This window comes from Microchirus variegatus, assembly GCF_963457635.1.
Source record: "Microchirus variegatus genome assembly, chromosome: 11".
NCBI lineage: Eukaryota > Metazoa > Chordata > Actinopteri > Pleuronectiformes > Soleidae > Microchirus > Microchirus variegatus.
In genome coordinates, this window is record NC_139812.1 from 11526316 (window position 1) to 11552069 (window position 25754).

The 25754-nt window shown below is 40.0% G+C and overlaps 1 protein-coding gene across 1 annotated transcript; it reads right to left on the reverse strand.

Moving 5' to 3' along the window:
* Nucleotides 1–3136: 3136 nt before the first annotated feature.
* stk32c (serine/threonine kinase 32C) lies at nucleotides 3137–25754 on the reverse strand (the record flags this gene model as incomplete). Its single annotated transcript, XM_083897777.1, has 10 exons — nucleotides 25621–25754; nucleotides 18348–18521; nucleotides 15210–15247; nucleotides 14390–14479; nucleotides 13863–13966; nucleotides 13611–13727; nucleotides 11227–11352; nucleotides 9688–9816; nucleotides 6020–6087; nucleotides 3137–3353 (listed from the first exon to the last, which is right to left on the reverse strand). The coding sequence occupies exons 1-10, from the start codon at nucleotides 25737–25739 to the stop codon at nucleotides 3137–3139; spliced, it is 1182 nt and encodes a 393-aa protein (XP_083753903.1). The 5' UTR covers nucleotides 25740–25754.

A 25754-nucleotide genomic window follows, 5' to 3' on the forward strand; every position in this document is an offset into this window, starting at 1 on the left:
TCTACTGGCATAGTACCGAGGTTCCAAGCGCGCTGAGGCAATACTATGCGTGATGTCGCCAGACTTGCCGGCCACTGATTGGTGATTGGAGTGTTGTCACAGGAAGAGACGTCCAACACAAGAATCGAGCCGAACCACGCCGAACAGTAGATCAGTTAAAAATGACAGAAAAACATGGGTTTATCTCCAAAAATTACCAAGGAAATGTCTAAAATCTCAATATTTAACAGCGGAGTCTGGTCTATTTCAGTCCAGTGACTGTGTCAGGCAGAGTATGTGTTTCGGTCATGGAGGACGTACTGGACAAACTGATTCTAATGATTCAGATACACTGAAAACAACTGCTTTACAAGTCATTAGTCACTCGTTTGTGTTTTTGTGGTGTGTAAAACGGAAGTCAAGGCAGTTTCATGCAGCCGTGCAGTGATGACTCCACCCATTTTTGAGTAGGTTTGTTGTGGAAAACTGACCTAAACCAAGCCGTGCCAAGTCAAGGGCGAACTGGGACCGTAGGTGGAAAAGGGCCAAAAGAGTATGGCATGTGAAGGCCACTACTGTTTCCTGACGTGCTTTGTTTATCGCACTCTGCAGTCTCGCCATTAGATGTCGCTAATTCTTACACACTGGACTTTTCACACGTCCGTCTACAGCAGGGTTTCTCACTCGAACTGATCATGAAAATAAACAGAATGAATTAGTGATAGTGACTTTGAACATTTACATTCTTTTTTCTACACACAAACCAGGAGTAATGGAGGTTTGGGTGCCTTGCTCAGGGGCACCCTTTGTGACTGGTGACCCTCCTGGCACAAGCCCAATTCCCTTCCACTTCACCACGACAAAAACTAACCTAGCACTTTGTTGTTATAGTGGCATTAAGGTTCAGTGGAGTTATTATTCATATCACTGAGCACTGACCCAGTATCTCACTCACCACCATCACATTTAATATTAAGGAAAAATCACATGCAATCCAGGAAAGATAAATTAGGTCAAGTAGACTGCTGAGAATATTCATCACTGTGGTTCTGAAAACAGTATAAGATTTCACAGTGCACATGCAAAAAGTCAGAGTAAATATAACAGAACCATGTTTTTAACTGCCTCCATTTTACTCGTTCTGAAAGCCTGATTGTTCCTTTGAGTCGGCTAAATAATTGGCTCTAGGTGAAGTTCAGAAATCTCTGCTTTTTTAAAAATGATCGTAATCAAATGTTTGAATAATGTTAATTTGTCTTTTTTTCTCTTTCATAACGTGTGTGAAGCACATCTGGAAATGTTCTCTTCCTGCTTGTTGTATCATTTCAAATCACCATTTCTTATGCAATGGGTCAATTGTGCGCTTTAGAAGACCTGTGTTATGTTAAGATAATATCTGCTCTGCACTCGTAGTGGTAATATGTCTTTTCATTTCCTTCTCCTAAACACAGCGAATAAGTACACTTCCCAAAAAAAAAAACCAAACAATACTTTGAGGTCACCCCACCACCTGAAATATATACTTTATACATAATCACAATATGAATGTATAAATGATTTTTTTTGTCACTTGCAGAAGAAGGAACGTGGACTTTACGTTATACCGGGGAGGGAAACAAAAAAAAAAAAGGAGACGTACATTAACACACGTTTAAGTTCCTTAGAAATGGTTATGCAAATGGTAGAAAAGCTTTGGCATATTTTGCCTACAAGTTGTGCCTGCACACTTGGAAAAAGAAGAGAGGAGTGAAGCAGACTTGAAGCTTCACACAGCTCTTCCTTTCGTTTATATATGTCGAGTTCGCAGTCCCACATAAAACTGTGGTGAGATTAATTACCTACACTGTATGCTATGTACACGGTTTTACATTTTTATTAGGCCTTAGGATTTCTTTTTTTTTTTTTTTTAAAGGCGGACTTTTGCTACATGTTCCCAGGTGTTTCACGCTGAGATCGAGGGTGCCACCTTAACTGTAACAACTATCATGACGACAGCAATTGTCTATCTCATCTCTACGATTTGAAGTACCAACAGGACACAGCTACACATTTACGTTAAGCCCCAAAATAAACTTGAGGGAGGGAGATGATCTTTTTTATTTTCTATTAACCAAGCACTTTAAGAGGTGATGGTGTCTAGTGAAGCAAATATTAAAGGATGTGACTGTTGTTAATGGAAGTTATTCAGCTTCTGAATGCTCTTTGAGGCTAACACACTTATACCACGGCATGATTGCAGACACAGGGACAAGAAAAACTTGTCATTCTTATTCTTGCACTGATTTCCCCCATAAATCACGGCACCTTCTCGTCCTAAAACGCTTGGCAAATCAACAGTTGGCTGACGCTAAAGGAGCAAAATCAAATGAGCATTCTTACGCATAACGTTTCCATGGCTACACAGTTATTAACACAGACTGATGATCGTTTTAAACTGATTATCACCACTTTAAAACAACAGGAAACCAGTGGCACTGTCTCGGCCACCAGGAAACAGCCATGATCACATACTTTACTTTAAAAGTGTCTTGGAAGAGGTGTTGTTACGGGAGGAAGGTGCTGCGGGAGAAAGAGGAAAAAAAACAATTTTCCCTAAATTGGAGCACATATTACATGGAAATGGCTGAGGGAAGAAGACACAGGCAGTCAAATAAATTGGAGAGCCTGCATGTGCTGAATAATTCAGTCTCCCATTAGGTTTTGAACAGGAAAGCTTCGAGGGGAGACGTCGCCACCAAAACCACCAATCCCACAAAATCCGCAGACCGCTATTGCTCAGGATGTCTTCATGCCTGTGGAGCTTTCGGCTCCTGAACAACACCTCTTAGTAAGTGATACATTATTTGTCATGCTATACTGTAACATTGCATAGAAGTAAGAGCTTACTCTAGGGCAGACGGATACAGTAGGTGGTGACTCTCACGGAAATCTGCTTCAGTCATGCCTTACTGGAAGGATGCTACAGACAAAAAAAACAAAGATAAGGAAAATGGTGGGAGCCATATTAGGTCCTGCTGTGTGTCACGTTGCCCTGCTGTGCGTTTCCTTCACTCCTAGCTACAACAGAGGAGAGAGGTTCCATCGTATCTACTGGTATGGCACAAACACTTGCAGTGGCCAGAGAGACCTGCAATCGCCACTGTGAGGCGATGTGGTGCTAGCAGCTGCCGGGGGAGGAGCAGACTGAGCCGCACATGCTCAGCTTGGAGGACTCGGGCTCCGTCTCGGGACCGGGTTCAGGTTCAGGTTCAGGTTCAGGTTCTGGCTCAGGTGCGTCATCATCGGTAGCCCCGGATTCGGCCTCGCCGTCCCCGTCTCCGCTGGCATCATCGCCAGTGGCCTCTGACTGACCTTCCTCCGGACCCTTTTTCAACCTGAGGCCGATGGAAAAACAGACATGAATACACAAGTATTTTAAATTGTGCACCATTTATTAGCTGTTTTAATTTATATATACACTCTTAGAAAGGAGGGTTCCAAAATGGTCCTTCTACAAAAGTTGAGGTTCTACTTGGACCCATTTGCTTCTGAAAAACCCTTTCCAGAAGAAAGGGGTTTTTGGTAACACTAATGGTTCCAGTAAGAACCATTTTGATCCAGAGAACCCTTTAAAACCCCTTCCCTGAATAAAGGGTTTTAAAAGGGTTCTTGGTGGAACCTTTATAAAAAGGTAGCCAAAAAGGGTTCTCCTATGAGGATAAGCCGAAGAACCTTATATGGTTCTACTTAGCACTTTTATTCCTAAGAGTGTAGAACTCATAGTTTTGTGATTGCAACTTCTTTTAAACCCTTTGAGATGGCAGACAAAATATCCATTCATCCATCTTCTATCACTTTATCCTACACATGAGGGTCACGGGTGGTCGGTGTGCCAATCCCAGCTGACATAGGGCCGACTGTTCAACCAGTCGGCCCTATGGACACAAACAACCATTCACTCTCACACTCACAATTACAGTGTTCAATTTGCCTCATCGCCAAATCTGCCTGTTGATCCACTCATGTGTTATGTTTTCTGAACGTTTCTATTCTGTCAGAATGTAACAGGACTTAATTATTTGGGGGAAATAATATTCATTTGCAACTTTTCTGACAAATATTGTGATTGCTATTTGACTTGAGACACATGTTTTTGTTAAATATTCACTGTATTCAATGACTTAAATATATGAACTGTGTCTTGTGTCCCATTATTTTTTAATTTGCATAGGACATAGAACAAAACAAAAATAGAATACATTCATTGCAACCTTTGTGATTTGATAATTGCATTGCTTCAAATTGTGATTTTGATTTTTTTAAATGGTTAATTGTTCATTAATCTAGATGGTAACAAAAAAAAAAGTCATATTGTCATTATTTTAACAAAAAATTTAGCAAACAAAAAACTTGTGATGTATTTCACAACTGGGCAACTTTTTTGGCCAATGCAGAATTTCATTATAATGCTGTTTGATCACATATTTTATTTTTTGTCAAAAAACTGGATGAAGATATTCTACTTGTCAATCAACTGTGCAGCCTTAACATACTCACACAAAACCAAACAAAAAAAAAGCTGACTGTAGGTGCTTGACTTTTATTTTATAGTGCTCGTCTTTGCTCTGTACAATTGCACATATCACCGTCTCTGATTATAAATAGAAGTAGATTGCCATTAATTACAGCAATGGGGATATAATAAGATTTTTTTTCCCCACACAGAAGGATTTCAGTAATGCTGCAGTGGCAGGAAACGGTCAATAATAAATGAGGCAATAATTTAGAGCAGCACTGAACACATATTCCTCCATTTACAAAGTGGAGAGGACGTGTGTCCTGTGATATATGGACCTCTTCATTTATGATGTACTGTGCACACTTTACTGACAAATAAAAAGAAATAGATGCCGACTGTTCAACCACAGGCCCGGCTGGCTCTTAAAAGCCTTAAATCATCTGTGATATAAAGCGATTTGAGTGTGATATGGATGAAAATACATATAGCTCTCCTCTCAGCTGAATTCCTATTCCAGTAAATTCATTGTTTTGAAGTGGGTATAAATTCATATTTGCTGCAGTAAGTTCTATAACTTTCCTCAAATACTGTGCTGATGGTTTTATCTCTGCAATTTTACATAGCAGGTGATACTTGAGTGTCAGCCATGGGACGAATACACACATCTGTCACAAATGAAGTGCAGATAACAGTGAGTACATTTCCTTTTCCTTTATATATATATATATTTTTTATTGTTTTTATTTATCATTTTGTTAGGTTGTTTTTTGGAGTGACTTTTACATTACAATACAGTAACAGGATTAGATTAGATTAGATTTCTTTATTGTCACTGACAATAAACATGAGATGCTTGGACCAATCACCATATATAATATAACTAAAGCAAATACTAGAACAATGAACAATAAAATATAACAGAAGCAAAATGTTATATAAAATATAAAATACTGACACTAGAATGGTAATTATATTGTAATACAGAGATAGTGTTATAGAAATCTAATCTAATTTCTACTGCAATTTTAATTTTGGTAATAACAAATAATGCTAATAGTATAATTATAAGGAGATAACTGCAGATTAACATTATAATATTTATATTATTATACATTATTACATATTTACATGGCTGAGTAATGTCCATGTAATAGCATAGCAATGAGAAAACTTGAGTTTGTGAATCAAAATGATGATGATTATCCTATTATAAAGCTGAAATTCATTATCTGTTATGTCCAAAAGACAATTTCTGTTATTTAGTGATTGCTATAGAAATAAGATGTCATTACTTATTATACTTATAAATACACAGGTTAAAATGAAAACCTCAAGTTGGCCAGACTTTTACTTGGAGGTGGAAACAATGGAAATATTATTATTATAATAAGAAAAGTTTTATACTGTTTATGTTGCATTTAATTTGCTATGAAGGTAATGAGGCATAGAAACTGAATGTATTGTATTGTTTTGTGCAACTGTTAGATGACTGGAGATGATTTAGACTCTGCTTTAGTCCCACTTGCTATCGTGTTCTCTTACCTCTCTCGGTTGAAGATCATGAACTCTTGCTGCACCACTTCAAGGCACTCCTGTAAGTAATCATTCTCCTGCAGGCAGTACACAGACCAAACATCATCATCATTAGTTGCCATCCTCATGCTCTATAGCTCTACCAATCTTGTTATGATCTCCATAAACTACACATAAAATTTAAATCAGTCAACTCTGAAAATGTCTTATTACTCATTTCGGTTTTTCCCCCTTCATTGCTTTTTTTTTTTTTTTTTTTTTTTTAAACATGTCATGAATTGTTTGTGAGCCCTCCTCAAATTGGATGTTTGGCCTGAGACAAAAATAGAAGCTCATATTTCCAAAAGCACTTGAGGCCATGACAACAGCACTGAAGGCTTCATGATTTAATAATCTGGGTAATAACACAGTACAGGAACACACACACACACACACACACACACACACACACACACACACACACACACACACACACACACTAAGACAAACCAAGTTTCATAACCCTGCAATTGTTCGAGGTACACACTCTTTGAACACACTGATGCACATGGATAAGGAGCACATGCACACGCACACGCACACAAATGATAATAACACTGATGTCATGATGACTGTCTGATGGGAACTGGCTGTTTCTCATAAATACACAGAGAGAGATCTCCTGTCAGTGGTAAATAATTTCTCAATCACTACATAACAAAGCAAAAGAGACAAAGTGACTCCAGGTCAATGTATGCAGACTAATCCTGGTTTGGACACACACACACTTAATATTCACATTTTTAATTTTTTTATCTTGATTTAAGGCATGACAAAGTGGGGACCCGAAAAATGTCCCCTGTTTAACCCGAGTCCCCTCTTTGTGGGTGTGTAACGACACCGAAGTCCCCTGTTCTACTGGTTGATGAGTGCACACACACACACACACAAATGTTTGTGCAGCATTCGTAGTAGACTCATAGTACATTCCCTAACCCTCACACTAACATTAACCATCACAACTAAGTGCAAAAATACAAGGACGAGCCAAAATGTCCTCACTCCCTTAGGTTTAGACGTTTTTGTTTTGGTCCTCACAAAGCTACCCATACGAGAACACACACATATCAGAATAGGCCACTATGTGATGACTTATATTTATTTTCAGAGCTTTAATAATTAATTACAAAATAGTCGACTGAAATTTAGTAAATGTCACTTTGATGCTAAAAGACAGAAAATGTCTTGTACGTGATATTAACAGTCCATATGCTGAAAAGTTTATTTGCTCTCTTGTTGAGAATCATACAAGGCATAAATAAGTTTGCTGTATATTGTAGCAACTTCACATTTTTATGGTTAAAAACGAGGCTTGACACTGTAGCTGGTTAGCTTAGCTTAGCTCAGCTTTGCATCATGACTTGACACAGGGAAATGGTGACTGTAGCTTGACTCTGTCTGAACCAGAAACCTTTTTTAAAGGAATTAAAAGATATTTTACCAAACAAATATTTAATTTCAGCAAGCAAAAATGTAAATAAACAAACTATTCCATTAATTTCAAAATCCTTTTTAGTAATATCATGCTATAGCAGCTCTATTATGCAGCCTGTGTTTTATTCTTTTTTGTAAAGGCATAACATATACAATATGACAATAAATAGTATTGTCAACTGAGGAATATGGAAGATATTTAAGAATCACAATATCACTGACTTGAACAGAACGTCTCTCTTTTTGCCGACCAGCAGTTATTCATTCAGCCGAGAGTAGAAATAATACACTGGGGTTGGAAAAACTGAAGATGCTGCGATTTGGCTCAGCGCCAATCTAAAAATATGCAGTTTTGATGCGAACTGATAGACCAGGGAGCGAGATAAACCTGAGTTTCATTGTTATCTTCAAGAGTGTGGTATCTGATTAATCCTCCTGTGCAGCAGCTAATGATGTGCTCAGACATATTCAAGCGTGCTGGGGTCCTCTTAATGATCACAACATGCTTTTAGCACCTGTATCATGATAAAATGTAATAATGGTCTGCTCTGCACATGGACAATTTTTATTTTTTATTTTTAATTAATAGGGAAACAGCAAATAATATCATGGTATGAAGGCAATTGAAATGTGAGCAAAGCTAAACATAGAGCCTTTTCTCATCAAAGAGAATAAAGGCCTTTTAAGAGATGCAACAGCATCTTGAATTCCACCTTCATCCCCACAGCTGCTAAAACCTCCTTCTCTACAGATAAAAATGCTTTAAATGCTGAGGCTATGAAACATTCCACTGTCCTATCTCTTGTATCTAAGGCTAAAATATGAAAGAAGGTGCAGATAATTCCCTAATCATAAGTCTGTGAGTCTGTGTTTTGAGATAATACTCAGAGAACATTTCTTTGTGTTATGTTTCTTGCAAAATCAATATTATTATTTTTTTCATTTGAACAAGACAGAGATGGGAGAAAGTCACAAGTCTTAACCTTCAAGTCATCAAGGAAGTCACATTGAGTCATAGCTCAGGCCAAGCAAGTTACAAATGAAGTTGTATGAATATAGATGATGAAGATGATTTCCCAGATATTCCACATTATATGCTGAACATTTATATATTTAAAATTTTTGAACATTTCGACTCTATGATTTCGGAGATCGAAAGGAACAGTCCAGAATCATCAAACCAACGTATATTAGATATTATTGAAAACACCTTAGTAAGATTTCAAATACTGGCTTTGATACTGTCCAATAACTGCAGTTCATTGTGTTTCAACTAACCTTTGAAAAAGCCACTATTCCACGTTTACCACACACGTTTTATCTTTCATAGCATTTCTTATAATCTAACCCACTTCAACCTAACATCATTACATTATTATAACATCATTTGAAGTCAATTTTTCTTTTAATTGAAATACATCATCATTTCAAAGCCAGTTCTAACATGCCTCAAACTTGATGTCAGTTCTCACAGAACCAGTGCTCATAACCACTTATCTTATTATTTTATTATTAAATCTTATTAAATAGCACCTTCCATATCTGTAGCTTCCCTTATCCATCTCTGGTGTTACATGCCTTGGTGGGTTGCCAGGTTTGTACGCAAGTCCTCCAAATCAGGGACCAAATGTTTTCCATGTTTCAAAAACCGAATCTCAACGTTAACTCCTGAATATTTGAGAAAATGTTAATATTCTGTAAAACAAAACGTCCAAGTGGAGTCTGATGTCATGAGACCTTTTCCTCAAAGTGGCAAGAACAAGAACAACGTTATTTCTGGCCAGGACATTTCAAACTCCTAGAAAGTCCTCATAGGGAATGACAACATTTCCGCATTAACCAGGCCCACTTCAAATTTCTGGCCAATCACATAACAGTTGTCACATACCACACAAGAAAAAAACTTCTGCCCAGATCATGTGTCAAGAACATGCTGCCAAATGAGGGCTGCAAGAAAATGAATGACGTCATTCTTTTCTCGCAGCACAGGAGTACGTACAGACCTTCAGTCAAGCCAAGTCTTTTACCAACGGTAGTCAAGCAAGTCTCACGTAATTGAATTTACGACTTAAGGCAAGTCACGTAACTCAAGTCCCCCATCTCTGTCACCAACCAACCAATAATTTAATGTTTTTCAATATTCAATGACGGTAATGGACTCTAGGTGTTTTATAAGAGAGTGGGGGGGGGGGGGTGTCACTCACAGACTGTGAATCCTTGCTGTTGTCTCTGGACCTGTTCTTGGCCAGCCTCTTCTTCTTCTTGTGAAGGGGACGCGACTCCAGGATCATCTCCTCCAGTTCGAAGGTGGGGTCGCAGTGGAGGCGACCTTTCTGTTCGAGGGAGATGCAGAGGAGATAATTATGAGATAATTAGAAAGTCACACATGCACACAGTCAGGATCATAAATCAGGGTACACACACACATACACACACACACACACACACACAGCACCACAGAGTGCATACATGCAAAGATCAATGCACCGAATAACACACGTGAATACACTCACTCACACACAGATGTGCAGTAAGTGTATGTACAGTAAGATGCCATAAAGAAGCTTCATTCAATTTTCTTTGCATTATTTAGTTGCTATACATCCTCATTATGATTAGCAGACACCAGGAACCAGGCCTGTGTACTGTATATACAGCATATACAGTATGTGTACATGTCACAACATGTTTAAATGGTCTGAGGGTTAAGTAATGGTTTAAGGTTGGATTAGGGTTGTAGTAAGAGTTAAGCTGGGGACACCACTACATGATTTTTTTTGCCGATTTTACCCACAATTCACAGTTAGGCAGAGTCTGCACCAGTCAGTACTGGTTGGGAACAGTCAGCATGGCTAGTTGACCCAGAAATCTGACACAACTACAAACATGTTGCCGAGAGCCAATGAAAAAGAATGAAAAAGAGTAGGTGGGACACAGGAAATAGCATCAGAATACGAAGATGACAGGAAGTAGCAGGAATATCAAAACAACGATAGCACTGAGACGTTTGATGCGTTCATTTGTCTTCAGTTGGTTTGACGAATCATGACTCATCAGACGCTGTCAATAAAGGTGTGATAACCAGTCTTTCAGTTGTCATTAAAAAAAATTGTAAAATCCCTTCCACTCTTAGAAATAAAAGTGCTAAGTTGAACCATATAAGGTTCTGCTTCTTGTCCTCATAGGAAACCCCTTTTTGGCTCCTTTTGGAGGGTTCCACCAAGAACCCTTTTAAAACACTTTATTTAGGAAAGGGGTTTTAAAGGGTTCTCTGGATCAAAAGGGTTCTTACTGGAACCATTAGTGTTGCCAAGAACCCTTGAACCCTCAAAAGCAAATGGTTCCAGGAAGAACCTCAGCCCTTGTAGGACCCTTTTGGAACCCTTATTTCTAAGAGTGTTGTCACTTAGTGTGTCCTCCAAGTGAAGTGAAAGTTGTGTATCGTGTCCCCAGCTTACCCGTAACATGTCTTCACCTTAAAATGTAAAACATTAGCATAATGGAGATTTGCTTTTTGTCCCCATATGGAAGACAAGTCCCCATAATGTGATTGTGTAAACACATTTAGGTCCCCACAACATGAGTAAAAAAAAAGTGTACCTCTGTAAAAAGTGTAGTGTGTCCCCAGCTTTAGGGTTTAGGCATTAATTGCAGTTGTGACATTTTGGATGTCCCTGCTGAGTCCCAAAAACACAAATGTGTGCATGTGTAGATGCGTACATGTACTTGTGTGTGTAACTAACATTAGGGACAAATCCAGCCTCCATCTTCTTCTCATATACAGCATCCCAGTTGACATCAGCGAGGTAGGGAGATGTCTGCATGTCAGACACACCGGAGAAACGATGCTCTGGGTTCACTGTCAGTAGCTAGAACAGAAGACACACACACACACACATACACAAACACACACACACACAAACAAACAGCAATGTCAGCGACATCATGTCACCTTGCAAGTGGTAATATCACCTTCGCAGCTTCTCACCACACTCACATTCAGACTCGTCTCTCTGCGAGGTGGTGAAATCATTGAGATTGTGGGTGAAGAATTAAAAAAATGCAACATTTGAACTTATGTCCACATTTGAAATGTAAAGGTTTTCATGTATAAGAACCTGTTATGTTGATTGCCATAGTGTCTGTTAGGATGGAGATCCTTTTTTGACACTTCTTGACATACAGTACACGTACAATTTCTGTTAGACAGAGTAAAAATAAAAGCTTTTTTGTGTGTGTTGTTTGTCGTGTATACTGCAGCTATAAGCCTCTTTACATTTAATTTTCTCCACTATCCTGCCTGCATATAGTCAACCAATTTGGGGAAAGCTTAGCTGGAACAAATTGTTAAAAATGACTCAATAATGCGTCACAGCAAGTTGTAAGTGAAACCCCCAGAATCAGAATCTGAATCCAAAATGAAATTCAGTGTTTTTTAATGTAATCAATTCCACTTATCCATTTCATGCTAGAACAAGCCGCAGTGTCTGCTGTGGAAAACGTCATTACACTGACACTGTTGCTGTTGCTATAGCTGATAGGAGCTCACTCACGGTCATGGACACAACCATGAACTCACAGCGTAAAATGAGTCGGTATCTGCTGAGCAGAGACACTTTGAGAGTAATTATGACTGAACTATTTCAACGAATAGTGATTAAATTGAGAAAATACAAAGTTACAGATAAATCAACCAACAGGGGGCACTATTTATTAATCATCTCACCATGTTTGAATCAGAATTGATGAAAGCCACACAGAAAGGAGTCACTTAATCCTCGGGGAGGAAATAAAACTGTGGAGTGTTTTTTGTTGTCATGCTAACTCTCTCTTCCTGTGCTTTTATTCCTTCCTTTGGTCACAAGCTGATTCAGTTTCCTCCTGCAGGGCTGGTTAGGTCTGTCTCTGTGGAGTCCAGAGACATGGTAATCGATCAGCAGCAGAGCGGAAGAGACCGATGCTGCGTCCAGAACACTCTGTCACACACAGCACATGCACGCATGCTCACGCGCTGCCAAAAAAATTGGAAGCCTTAAAATGATGGAAGAGCCGCTGCCAGATCGTTTGTTTCCACCACAGTGTAACCTGACAACATTTTTATACAATGGAGAAGAAGGCCAAAAAATGTCACTGTGAAACGGAGTCGGATTCAAGAGAAGTGTTGAAGCAGATTTATTTCCATTTGACGCCAAGGGAATTATCTCATCCAACTGGCAAATAGTCACTAATAAGAAGAGAACACTTTGAGCCTTGGTATGAAGTCAGAATACTGTAGTGATGAATATAATCAGCCGCAAGCACACACACACATTTCTGTTCATCATCCCTCAGATTCCCATCTGTCATTTTTCTTCTCTCTTGCCCTGAGGGTCTCAGCTCATCATCCTTCCAGCCCCCCCCCGCCCCCGCCCACCTGAATCCTCAGCCCTGTGGTGTCTTTCCTTCAACATGTCCCCCGATTCTCCCACCCTTCATTTCCTCCTGGTTCCTCATGGTGATTTCACTTTACCATAAGTGAAACGTGAAAATAACCTTGTTAAGCATGAAGTGCAGTTTGCATTTCCATCGCTTCAATGGGGGTATTTATGTTGAGGATTCAATCCTGAGCATCAGTCATATGCCTTTGTAAGAAGTAGAGCTATTTTTGATTCATGTATTGATCATGAGGAATGTAATAAGACAATTAAAAAAAAGGATTTCCAATAGACCAATACAAGACATCTTCGACTTGTTTTTGCCAGACTATAAACTTTGATGAACAAGACAAACAAAAGCAGAAGTGTTTGGGATTTAATTGGCATTACTTAATAATCAAAAATCGAGCTGTGCAATTTGTCAGTTTAACTAAAAGTTTGTTTAGTTTAACCAAAGAATAGACAAACCCAATAACTACTCAATGGAGATGATAACATCATGCAGATGCTACAAAAATAATAATATCTGCATCCATCATCCATTTTTTCATATGCATGCATATTTTATTACTTGAAACATTTGTATTGGGAATATAAAACAACCCCAAAATCACCAATGGCCGTTTTTGCTCTCAGAAGGAAGATATTTCAAATATTGAAGTCAAACTATTTTAAATGACAGAGCTGAGAGTAACTGACTGTGTCCCGCTCACCTTCCTCAGGAGCGAAACCAGGTCCTTAGGCCACGCTGGGCTGTACTGCACACTGACTGTGCTGAAGAGCTGGAGCAGAGACTCCACCGAGTTACTGGAATGAATATCATAGGGCCTCTGGTATGGAAACAGTGGAAACAAGTTTGGCACAGAGAGCAAAAGACATTGAAGAGGGGATGTATGGATTTATGGAAAGTTTAACTTTTGCAAACATTTGCAACACAATACATCAAAACTGCCACCATTCCTTACCCATCCGCGCAGCACTTCAAATATTGTCACCCCGAGTGACCACCAGTCCACTTCAAAGGCGTAGCCTGTGCCTCCATTTACAAAGGACTGGAAGATCTCTGGGGCTGAAAGCACACGCAGAAAATCTCTCTTAGAGGAACAGAAAAAAAAAGCTTTTTGTACATGTGATAAAAAGCATGTGTTGCTTTTTGCGAAATGTCACCGGCAACTTAAGTACTTACTACACAAGAAGGGGACCTTTTCTGCAAATTTTCTTTCAGCACTTCACAAATAAGCCCTGTCATTTATTTCACACGTGGCCTTTTTATGGAATGACAAGAGTGTGAAGTCTTATTCAGAAATCTAGCACTTTCTAGCAGCAGCAGCTAAGTTCATTTACTGCAAACATGCCTCAGACTGATCACATGTCACAAGTGTAATTTCTGGATTTTTTTCATTTTCTTTGAGACACAAAGTCTCCTTTATCTTTACTTGTTAAAAGACAGTCAGACTTCCAGCATGAGACAAGACATGCAAATCAAAGTTACCCATGTAGGGCTTGGTTCCAGCTAAGGCGGTGGCTCTCTCTCCGTCCTTTATTATTGTTGCAATATTGAAGTCTGTCAGGTGGGCGTGACCTAAGAGACAAACAAATCAAAATCCACTTCATATTTTGTCTGATCCATAGGAAAAATGTCTTGATGTCATGCAAAACAAACCCAGACATTTCAGTAAACTGGATGACTGTGTGTTTGTGTGTGTGTGTGTGTCACATGCACATTCTCGCTGACCTTGTTACAGATGTGACTCATCGCCCGGGTCATTTTTGTGCATCTCACTTGTCACTTGAATTGGATTTCCCTGCTATTAGTATACTGTAGACTAACACGTATAATCACAGCTTTAAATAGAAGGACTAATGCATTCCGGATGAATATAACCTTTTTCTAAATTCTAGCTCTGTTTTGCACAGAGATCTGATTACAGTGTGGAAAATTAGAGAAAAATAAGACACACACAGTGAATCACATAAGTAAAGAGCTGCAGAAACAAACACATACAATTTTGAGGTTTAAGTTCAATGTACAAGAGAACATCATGTTCCATGATATAAGGAATTAATAGTATTATCCTAATGAAAAACTGATATTTTAAGATTTTAAATAATAGCGGGCCAAGCATAAAGCCTTGAGGTACCCCTTAGGTATGAGACAAGGAGGTGTCAGATCGTTAGCACAGATCACCAATTCAAATATGTATGAATAAGGTTCTGAGAGGCAAGTATGTGTAATATTACTCCATGTCCAACAAGATTAAGTGTTATTTTCTTAATTCTACTTAGGTGAGTGTTATTTCCGTATCCCTTACCTTTCTCATCCAGCAGGATATTGTCAGGCTTGACATCTCTGAAAAAGACAAACATGTACATGCATGTCAAACATCATATAAATTACCTTAAAAGCCATTTTAAAAAGATTTGCCTCAAATTGTATTAAGAGTAATATTGGAAAAGAGCATTTTTTACTTCTTATAATAAAGCTGTAAATTAAACAGAAATGTTCACGTATGCATCGCCCAGCCTATAGAAAGACATAGATTGAGCAAATTAGTATTTCGATTTTAGTATTGTCTTTGTAAATTGTGTACGTGCAGAGCTTGCGTTTCTGCTGTTCTATAATATCTCTACTGAAGTAGTGAAATGAAAACACAAGCTAGTTTGTGGGAAAGCCAGAGCTAAAGATGTGTACAGTATGTGTGGATGAGAAAAACTGGAGGTGGTGTTTATAGACCGATGTATGTGTGAATTACATGTTGGTGCAACACGTGCATGAGTAAGTGCGTGTTAGTGAGAGCTCCAGAGGGAGAAAAAAAATACTCATTTCCTATATTTCAAGCCTTGCCTGAGTGCATGAGAACACAACCATCACCAGTTCTCCTCGAGGCTCTCGTGGGTTTGTCGGCACATACATTTTTACACCGCATGCAACTGACACATTCAGGCACGCACTCGCAGCAGTCCACACACACACGCACACACACACCTCGACACCTCGCAGCCCCTCTAAGACCCCCACAGCCAATTAACGGAGTGCACACAGCTTATTTAATTATGCCGCATGTCACACTGGTGTGGAGAACACACGCAATCCGCTGAGGACATCAGCTCAACCCATAGACATGTGTTCGCTGTGGCTCCACGACGCCAAAGCCGATGCAAACAACACCTGCCAAAACTCTTGGTAGGGAACGGTGGAAAAAGATGACGGATTCAGCATTGCAGCGCTGGAGGGAACCACATATACGTTCACAGGAGGACGCCTGGTACACTCGTTATACAACCGTGCCATTTTGTTTGAAGTTCAAAATGTAATTTAGTTTTTTTGCAGGGAGAACAGAAACATTAATCCAACATGACACAGCGTGTAGAGTGACTGTTTTTCTTTGTTGCACCAACATGTATGAGGTTCATTTCAAGTCAAGTTTTTAAACATTTAACATCAGATGAAGCAACCTGGTGGTGAGAGGAGAGGAGAGGAAAGGAGAGGAGAGGGTCTCTACTTTACTCATAGGACTAATTTTACCTCCTTGGGCATGGTGGCAGCTGACTGTTGCTAGGAGACCGGAGCCCCTTCTTCCTTCAGTTGGTGCAACAAAATAATTGTATAGAATTCTCCTGCCAAAAACTTACAGAGTGTAACTAAATTGTAGAGCTGGAGACAGCCGTGGATATATCCAGGAATTATTTGGCACAACTGTGTCAAAGGTCAAACAGTTGATGTTAAGGTAAGAATAGAAAAGATCAGTATCTGTGTCTGTGTCACCTATTTTCTAATGTGCAACACAAACATAACAATTTATTGAAACAAGCATTACTAACTTGTTGAAACATTATGCTGTTCTATGTGTTATATAACTCACTGTATATTTCACTCGTATTAGAGAAGCCTATTGAAAATTGAACTCTTGCACACTGAAATATTTATTGATATGCATTGCCAGTAAACCAATAAATAAATGAATAAATAATTAGATAAATAAATGGTGAGAATCGATGGCCATCAGTGTGAGGTTACTAGGATACAACAGGCTTTGTCTCCTGACTCTGACTCAAACATGCACATTTTTCCTTATTCAAATCCAAACAATTACATTTAAACTCACACCCTGCCTCTTCATGTATTCCTATGTATTTTCAAAACTTCACTATGGTGCTTAATATGTAGAAACCTCAGGAATGCATCTCTGTCCACAGCCATGCAAGACAGCACAGCTACAGTTTGAACACGTAGGCTTGCTTCGAGTCTGTCTGTCTATTTCTTTTGTGTGTGTGTGCGCGCGTGTGTGTGTGCGCTGTTTGAAAGACGAAATGCAGCCCAAAGGAAATTTTTTCATCACAGTTCAAACAGTATTTGAACCATCTGTGGCAACTAAATCTGCAGTCTGCAGGGATCCGACTCTTTCACTTACTGGACAACACAGACACTTCCTCTTGTATTCAGCATATTTGGACAAAAAAGCTGCGGACAGCGAACACACCCTGGTTTAAGATGATGGATGGAAACAATTACTGGAGCACACATGAGGGGGGGGGGGTCTATTCTCACATATGTAAAGTGAAAGACAATCTGTTGGATTTTGCCCTTTTGTTATCCAGTAACCTATTGTGATGGTACATTAATGTATCTGCAGTATTTCCCCTGGAAAGAAATTAGATAGTTCACACATTTATGTAAAGCAAAGATGTTTTGTTACAAAACTGAGGCTTGGTATATACAGTAATTACATTTACTAAGTACACAAATACTTACATTGATGCATCCATATGTGTATAAGGTATCTCCTTTCAACCTTATTTTCTGATTTTATTTAATAAATACCCCTAAATTAAGATGTCTGCCATGTCAAACTGGTTTTATTTAGAGTATACATCAAATAAGTAACTACCAAGGATTTCATTTACAGTTTGATGATGAGCATTGTGTCCATTCTTTGCAAATTGTACATATCTATTCTCCTACATGTGATATAATGTATTCCTCAGGCAGTGTTGCAGCCTCTTAAAGCAGTAAAATGCAAAAAGAAAACATGTATGTGCCGGACTTCTATTCATTAGGTCGACAGAAAAATGTATGCCTTTATCATAAAACTGAACTTAATACATAAATGATCATAGTTATTCACATTAAGTAATTATTGTACTCTCTCCCTAATGTACAACATGTCCAATTTACGATGAACTGCTAACCCTGCTGGTATAAATGCACTTATGGCATAATATTTAGAGACTTTTTATTGCTCTAAATCGGGTATATGTATACTTTTATGGTGAGACAAAAATAAACCACGCTTTGGCTGGAACATAAAGTTCTATTCTAGTCTATCGGGAACTGGAATCACTGTCATATAATGTAATGGTCCGAACCGAGTTTTAATTACTGTGCTGTTCCTGTTACAAAGTTTGAGAAATGAAAGTTGAAAGAAGGGCAAAAAAGCATGAGCATGTACCTATGGATGATGTGTTGACTCTGCAGATAGTCCAGCGCCAGTGTCATCTCACAGAGGTAGAGTTTGATCGCGTCCTCGCTGAACTGAACGCTCTGTTGCAGGTGGTAACGAAGGTCTCCTCCCAGCAGGAGGTCCACCACCATGAACATGTCCTCCTCATCCTGAAAGGAGTACCTGGGACGAGTGGGGACACACACACACGCAGAGAGAGAGAGACACATGCAGGGCTCAGTCACTGTTCAGTGTGAAGGAGTAAAAAAAACACACACAAACAAGACAGAAACTGACAACACAAAGAACACGGCAGTGATGAGGCCGCTTGTATGCTTCTCGCATGCAGCGCATACATCAGCAACATCACGAATGCAAAGCTCACACAGTACATAACGTGTGCATACACACAAGCAAACATGGCAGAAGTCCACATCTGTGCAGGAGCACAGGAACAATGCATGCCTCGCAAACAAATCTGCAGCCCTTATGCATAATGCATTTGTATATACAGTACATCAATGCATGCTTGGATCAGTTTCTGTTTTGATGACGACACACACTCACTGTCCTGTTATGGTAAAAATCGTCATTATCCCGGTAACGTGTCACTTACTTGAAAGGGGAGCAGGAAAAGAGGAAGTGGTTCCTGTGCTCAGTGTAACTTAACTGAAGGCTGCTCATGGACCAGTGTTGTCAGTCAGGCTTACTGATCGCACACACGTCAAATTAAAAACACACCCCTGCAGTGATCTGGGGTGCGGGATTTGTTCCACTTGCTCCAGTCATTGAACAAAACATTAGCCACACAGGTGAACAGACAGGTTTTGTTCAACAAAATCTATGTTTTCATCTCAGGAAACGCAGGCAAAATAACTCTCTAATAGGCCCCCTATGGAACGGAGGAGGGAAAACAAACTGAGCCCCAGTGATTTCTTTCACCAAACACAGTTTAACGGGGCTTTTGTCTGAGCCAAATCTTTACTTTCTCATTAAAGGTCTGATACTGTGATGGTATTACTTCTCTCTGTTGCTGCAGGTTCTCTCTGTATCCTCCGGCTTGGCCCTAAACACTCAGGGGGACATTCTGATTGGTCCTGTAGAGGTGCAATTTCCTGCCTCCGTTATAAGTGAGAAATGGAGACCGTGTGCGCAGTCGAGAGAAAAGCCATTTCATCTTATCCACAGATTGGTGGTTCTGCCACAGAGTATAAAACCCATTTTAAATACAGCTGGGGTTTTTCTGCTTCTCATGGAACACGGTGGAGGTTGATCGGCGAACTTCTTCGAATTTAATATGACAGAATATCACTACAACAAGTTAGGAAAAAGCCAGTTCCCTTGGCCTCTCAAACTTCACCAAAATGCCTCTGGGATAGATAACGGGTAAAAATGCACGCTTGTGACTTTTCCCTGATGCATTATTATATTAAGCCTTACTTTATCGTGAATACCAAGATTTTGGCTTTGTATTCCTCAAGATTTTTCTCATGAGAAACCCTGCCTCCCGTGCCACTCGACAGTTCCGTAGAATGCACCCAACAGAAAATGGCTCCGACAGCAGACACAGTAAACCAAGCACTGACCCTTCACAGATCAGCTACTGTATAAAAAAAAACACATGGCAGCCTCAGCAGATGGCTGGCTCCAGGATGTTGTTTGCTGTTGGCAGGGAATCCTCACTGTCACCTTTTTATCACCTCATTGTCACAGTCTGATTCCTGGTATCCAATACAAGCTTCCACTGAGGCAGCAGTCGCTATCTCGGTTATTCTAAAAAAAAAAAAAAAAAAAAACAGTCTTCCCAATTCACTAACAAACTGTCCAGGCTCCTGAGAGAGAAACCGCAGTGGCTCGGTCTGGTTGTCACTTCCGTGCCGATTACGCTGAGGTGACAGGGGACGACAACGGGGGCACATGAAAGCTTTAGTGGTGATAAGCACTGGCGACTTTATGACTCCAGATGGGAAAGTGAAGAACCTAGTTTTTACTGCCGCTTTTTGAGTGCTTTGTTCAAAGTAAACACAATGTTATGCCCTGAAAATGTGACAGTCCAAAAAAAAATGACACAAAAGACTCTTCTGCTTAATCAGCAGTCCTTCCCCTATACTTCCCCAAGAGAGGACATTAAAAGTGACAAGTATGAGGTAAAAGACACTTGAGTTGAAAGACTATGTGAAGATAGTTTACATCTCTCCATGCATATTATGACACATATTAAGAAAGTGTCCAAAGGCACATTGAAATGATCGTGCTGGTGCTCTGAAAGAGGACACAATATCACCTGGTTGCTCATAAAGAGCTTTGCGGGGACATTATGCTTTAATCACTCCGTCACTTATTCTGGTCTTGGTCTAACTAATAATAGATTGACGAGGTAATGCTGTACGTTTCATCAGAGGTTTTTTTTTTTTGACAGATCATTGTCTGACAATTTTTTCCGAGAGTTTTCTGACAGCGAAAAATCTGACAAGCACGCCCACGTAAAGCAATTACAGAGTGCAGTTGTGAGAAAATTGGCAAGTTTTGAATGTCTCTCATCTCCAGCTCCCTTTTTCTCCTTCTTCACACATCATCATACTTCCAATCAAGCACTCAAGTGTCTGTGGGTTGTCACTCGCTGCAGCGTGTCACGCTGGTAAACTGAACTGGGTCAAAACATGTTTCACCACTAATTTTCATTTTCTGTATCCTCTGCTGCTGTTGATAGTGAAAAATGAGCACAACAGTGGCTTTGTAATGGGTCATGAATGAATGTCCGACAGTAATCTGGACTCTGTAAAGAACTTTTACTGTCTAACACAAGGAGCAGGCCATGTGGAAAGGCCAGGACTGCACAAGGCTGCGACAGTCAGCGACTATGAGGGGAAGGTTACCCGGCTGGAAGGAGTACAAGTAACAGGCTGAAATAATAAGGCCACAGTGACAAATGAGCCCAGGGAGGCAGGGAGGGGAGAGGGAAATAAGGGGACAGTGAAAGAGGAGAACAGTTTTGGAGGAAAAAGTGAAAGGGAAACAAGAGCTTGTGATTCTGTTGTTCTACAAAGTTTCGGTGGCCTAGATGCAGCTGATGAGCGGGATGGGCCAGTTGAAAGTTGGCCGCGCGACTCAATCACAAGACATCCGCGTGTGCTCCTCGGAGGATTCCTGCAAAAATGATGTGAGTGAATGCTGCCTTTCCTTTAAGCCAACCTTCACGCATTTGCCTTAAGACACATCACCTTTGCTGGCCTGATTTCACAAGGTGCACTTTGGACGTAATGTCCTACAAAAAAAGTTCTCCAAAAGTGGTTTATGGGGCACTTTTGTTAAAAGTCCTTGAAGAATGCAAGTCCAGGAAAAAAAAAAAAAAAAGATGCGGATGCTTAAAGCTGTATCAGAGAAACGGACGCCTGTACTTTTGGGAATCATCCCATATTTTGTCTTTTATGAGGATGATTTAAAGCTAAGCCCCCTCATAGGGCTTGTTATAACTGCTGACTCGGAGAATAGAGGCTAATTTGTTCTACAGTCTCCAAAGGCCTTGTTCCATTCAGTCCTAAAATCAATATTCCTAATGGAGGCTGAACAGGACATCGCACATCCATCCTCACAACTCTGCTCACTCGATTTCTGACTCTGATGAAGGGACGGACCGTAAGAAGACCGCACCGTATGCTCTTTCCCCCAGATGACTCATCGCTGTTCTGGTTTTTAAACCTTTAAAATCCTTCAAGATCATCCCAAGGGAGGACAGTTGCTGCGATAACCCTCAACAGCACCGTGGCAGTGTCTGTTTGGTGATGATTCACTGTCAAGTCTCTGAGCCCTAAAAGAGAATCGGTGACTGCGTTGGAGATGTCTTGTGATGTAACACTTCACAATCTTACTTTCACAATGATGTACTACACTCTATAGACCAGAGGATCAAATTCATTGCTCTGCCCGTATGCTTGTTACTCACTGCATCATTGTGGGAAGAGGTAATGCCTCCTTTGGTACTGGTAAAGAAGTCAGTGTTTTTCTCCTGTGTCACAAATCCTTGCAAGGATTTGTGAGCATCTTGTGTGTGTGCGTGTGTGTGTGTGCGCAGCAAATGACAGTTCATTTTTCCTCCTCCAAGGTAAATCCATTCAGTGTACCCTGGACTCCTACACACCGTATCTATACAGAGAGGGAATGGTCACAGCAATTATCCTGGGCTGCAAACCTGACATCCGCTCAGCTTAGAGCAGCCTTTACCCAGCTGATGGGATCCAGTGTGTGCTTTCACATGCTTCCTAATGAACTAATAAAAAAATAAAAAAAGTCACATCAGAATTCAGGATGTCTGGCTGAAAGTAAAACCCTGCTTTGACACAGAGAATATGTCTGCGTATGCAGGTAAAAGGTGGCTGAAAACCTTACAAATCCTCCCAGTCTGCACCTTTTTAGACAAAACAAATCAAGGCCAAATACTTTCTTTGTGCCGTGTTGAGCACACCTTATCTCCCACCTGATACCTCCTTCCTTGTGGCTGCAGGATTCATTACTTCCTCTGGCAGCTATTTGGTGTATTCTCTCTGTGGCCGAGGGAAAAACTGTCTCTTTGGTTTAATCCTAGCATTGAATCAATAAAACCCTCCTGTGAAGCCTTATCAAAGCTGGAACTTGGTTGTTGTTGTTGTAGTAGTTTGCTTTTAAGAAAAGGCAATTCCCCACGAAACCCAGCTGGTCTGTTGCACATCTATTAATAATGCACCAAGGTTCCAGAATGCGAGGATCCAGATCTCGATTCTTGTGTGTGTTCCGATTGAAGCACACGATTAACCAATTAGGAACTGAGTTGTTATACAGTAACAGACGTGATAGAAAGATGACACAGGATTTTCAATTTGTCCTATTTACCTGCCCGACTGAGCATCCGTCTCAAGTAGCAGCTTTGTTCGATGCACGCACACATGCAACACACAACAATGCTGTCATGCACAGGTGCTCACAAACTGTCAGCGTAAACTGGGTCAGAAAGAACAAACACTCGAGCTATAAATTGATTTCCTTCATCGCTCACTGAGCGTTGCCTTCTCTGCGGCTTAAGGAGAAAATCCCAAACTTTCCTTGAAATACATTTTTTGCGCGCAGAAAAGGATCCACAGGACTGTAGTCCCTGTGGAGGATTTCTGGAGCAGCCCTGTATGAATCCAGTAACCAATCACACTATGTTTGCAAAATAGGGGAACCAAAATAAATGTATTCTTGAGCAAGTAAGTCAACAAAGCTTTCATTACTATCTCTGGTGGCTTTGTGAAGGACAAGTCTGGTGACATAAAAGTCAGACTCTGTGCGTTCAACATCAACCGACTCAGAAAACAGCTGCATCCAGACACAGCTGGTTGTAGGTGCCATCGCTCGCTTATCATTCTGATGGTAATGGCAACTATGGAACGTACCATTTGCTCCTGCACCCCTCCCTATGATACACTATTTTTGACACAGGGCTGTCAAACTCAATCACAGAAGGCGCCGAAATTAAAAACTATGTCCAAATCGAGGGCCAGATGAGGTCAAATAACAAAAAGTTCTGAACAAAATGATTTTGTCCATTTCCACCTTTCTTTCCTCCGCTGTATTTCAGTAGAACAGCACAAACAGACCTGTAGTCACATGTATCTTCACCAGCAATTTGCTGTGGCCCGCGGGCCTAAAATAAGCAGTGAGGAAGGTTTAGAGCAGCTGTCTAAAGCTTACGTTTTTCCACTTCTGCAGTTTAACAAGAATTTAGATACAAGAAAATATATTTTTTCTATCTTTCATTATTAAAAGTTAGTGTTCCTGGGTTTCGTTGGTGTAAGTATTTAATACTTACACCAACGAAACCCAGGTCATTATCCTTATTTTAATGTTGAGATATACGCACTCCACATGTGCCAGATATATTTTCACAAACATCTCAGCAAGTTTATATATATATATATATACACATTAGTTAAAATATAAAAAAGAAATAAAGAATGTGGAAATAAATCCCCTATACTTGATTAATTATATCTGCTTTATAGGTTAATTACTTTTTTCTTAGATCATACCCAACCTTCTCATCAAGTTTGAAGAAAATAACCTGAATAGTCTAATCTACACCCACTGCAAGTCTTTGACATGTAAATAAGCCTTAGAATTATAAGACTATAACACTTATTAAGTGCTATAATGTTATAATGGTCTCACCTGAGCACATGTGGTTTATCCAGACAAGGACCAATGCAACTTTGGGATAAAGGAGGCTGATTAACATCAAGTTTCCTATGTGTTCCCACAGAGACGGGCCTGTCCATTTCACTGAACCTGACTTATAAATATCTGCAACAACACAGTTTCGGATCTTTGTCTCTAATTGGCATTTGGAATAGAGTATGCAGACGTTCAGAGAAAGAGTGAGAGAAGAGCAGCACAGCACAGCACAGCACTCGGGAAAAAAACAAGAACACAGAAAGCTTTGGCTGCCATATCGTCCTGTGGGGAATTATATGATAAAAAATACACAAGCCTGCTACTGTACACTCATTAGACCACCCTTAGTTTATTCTAGTAGAGCGGCTTTCTCGATCAGGCAAAAATACCCTTTAGATTCAACTTACATCATTCACAACTTGGAGAGGGAGTGAGCTCAGTAACACTGCTCTTTGTATTGAATCATCTACTCGCAGTCTTTACATAATCGATCCATCATGGAATGCATGAATATTCTGGCAGCGTTTGCTTAGAGAAGACAGACACGTGCAATATCACTCTACCAATTACAGACGAGTAAAGTGCTTTGTGTAATATGCCGTGAATGCCGTGCCAGGTCCCCAATTACATTTAGAAATGTGTCCCACTTGGAGATGAGCATTGAATAATGAAAGCAGCCTCCATTCACCCACATATTAGACTCAAGGGAAGAGTAAGGTCATTTCAAACTGCAGTAATTATCAAATGTGTGCTTCATGGGCTCAGGCTCAAAATTAATATCCCTAAAATATCTCTTGTGTAAATAGTTTCTTAACTTAATAGCTGTTGGTTTCTGGAAGATTTGTTCCAAACTTTTTTTTACTTCGGTGCCAAATGTAGAAAATGAAGTGCATGCAATAGCAGGGACATCAAATCTACAAAGAGCACATCTAGTTTAAGGCTTCAGCAGTTCTTAAGAGTGTACATGCACTTACAGTATATAAAGAGTGTTCGGAGAGGGTAAATGCACAAAAATAAGCAGACAGACAAAAAAGCGTATGACTGACACAGGCAGAGCAGACTACACTGAGAGTGTGTAAAAACATGGGATAGTCACCAGAGATTTACTAAAAAAACATGTTCAATTTCCTGTAGGATCTCAAGCTCTCTAAAGACGTTTCGGACCTCATCTCTCTCTATGCACTGCTGTTTGTTCATGTACTTCATGGCGTACATCTTCTCCGTGTCCCT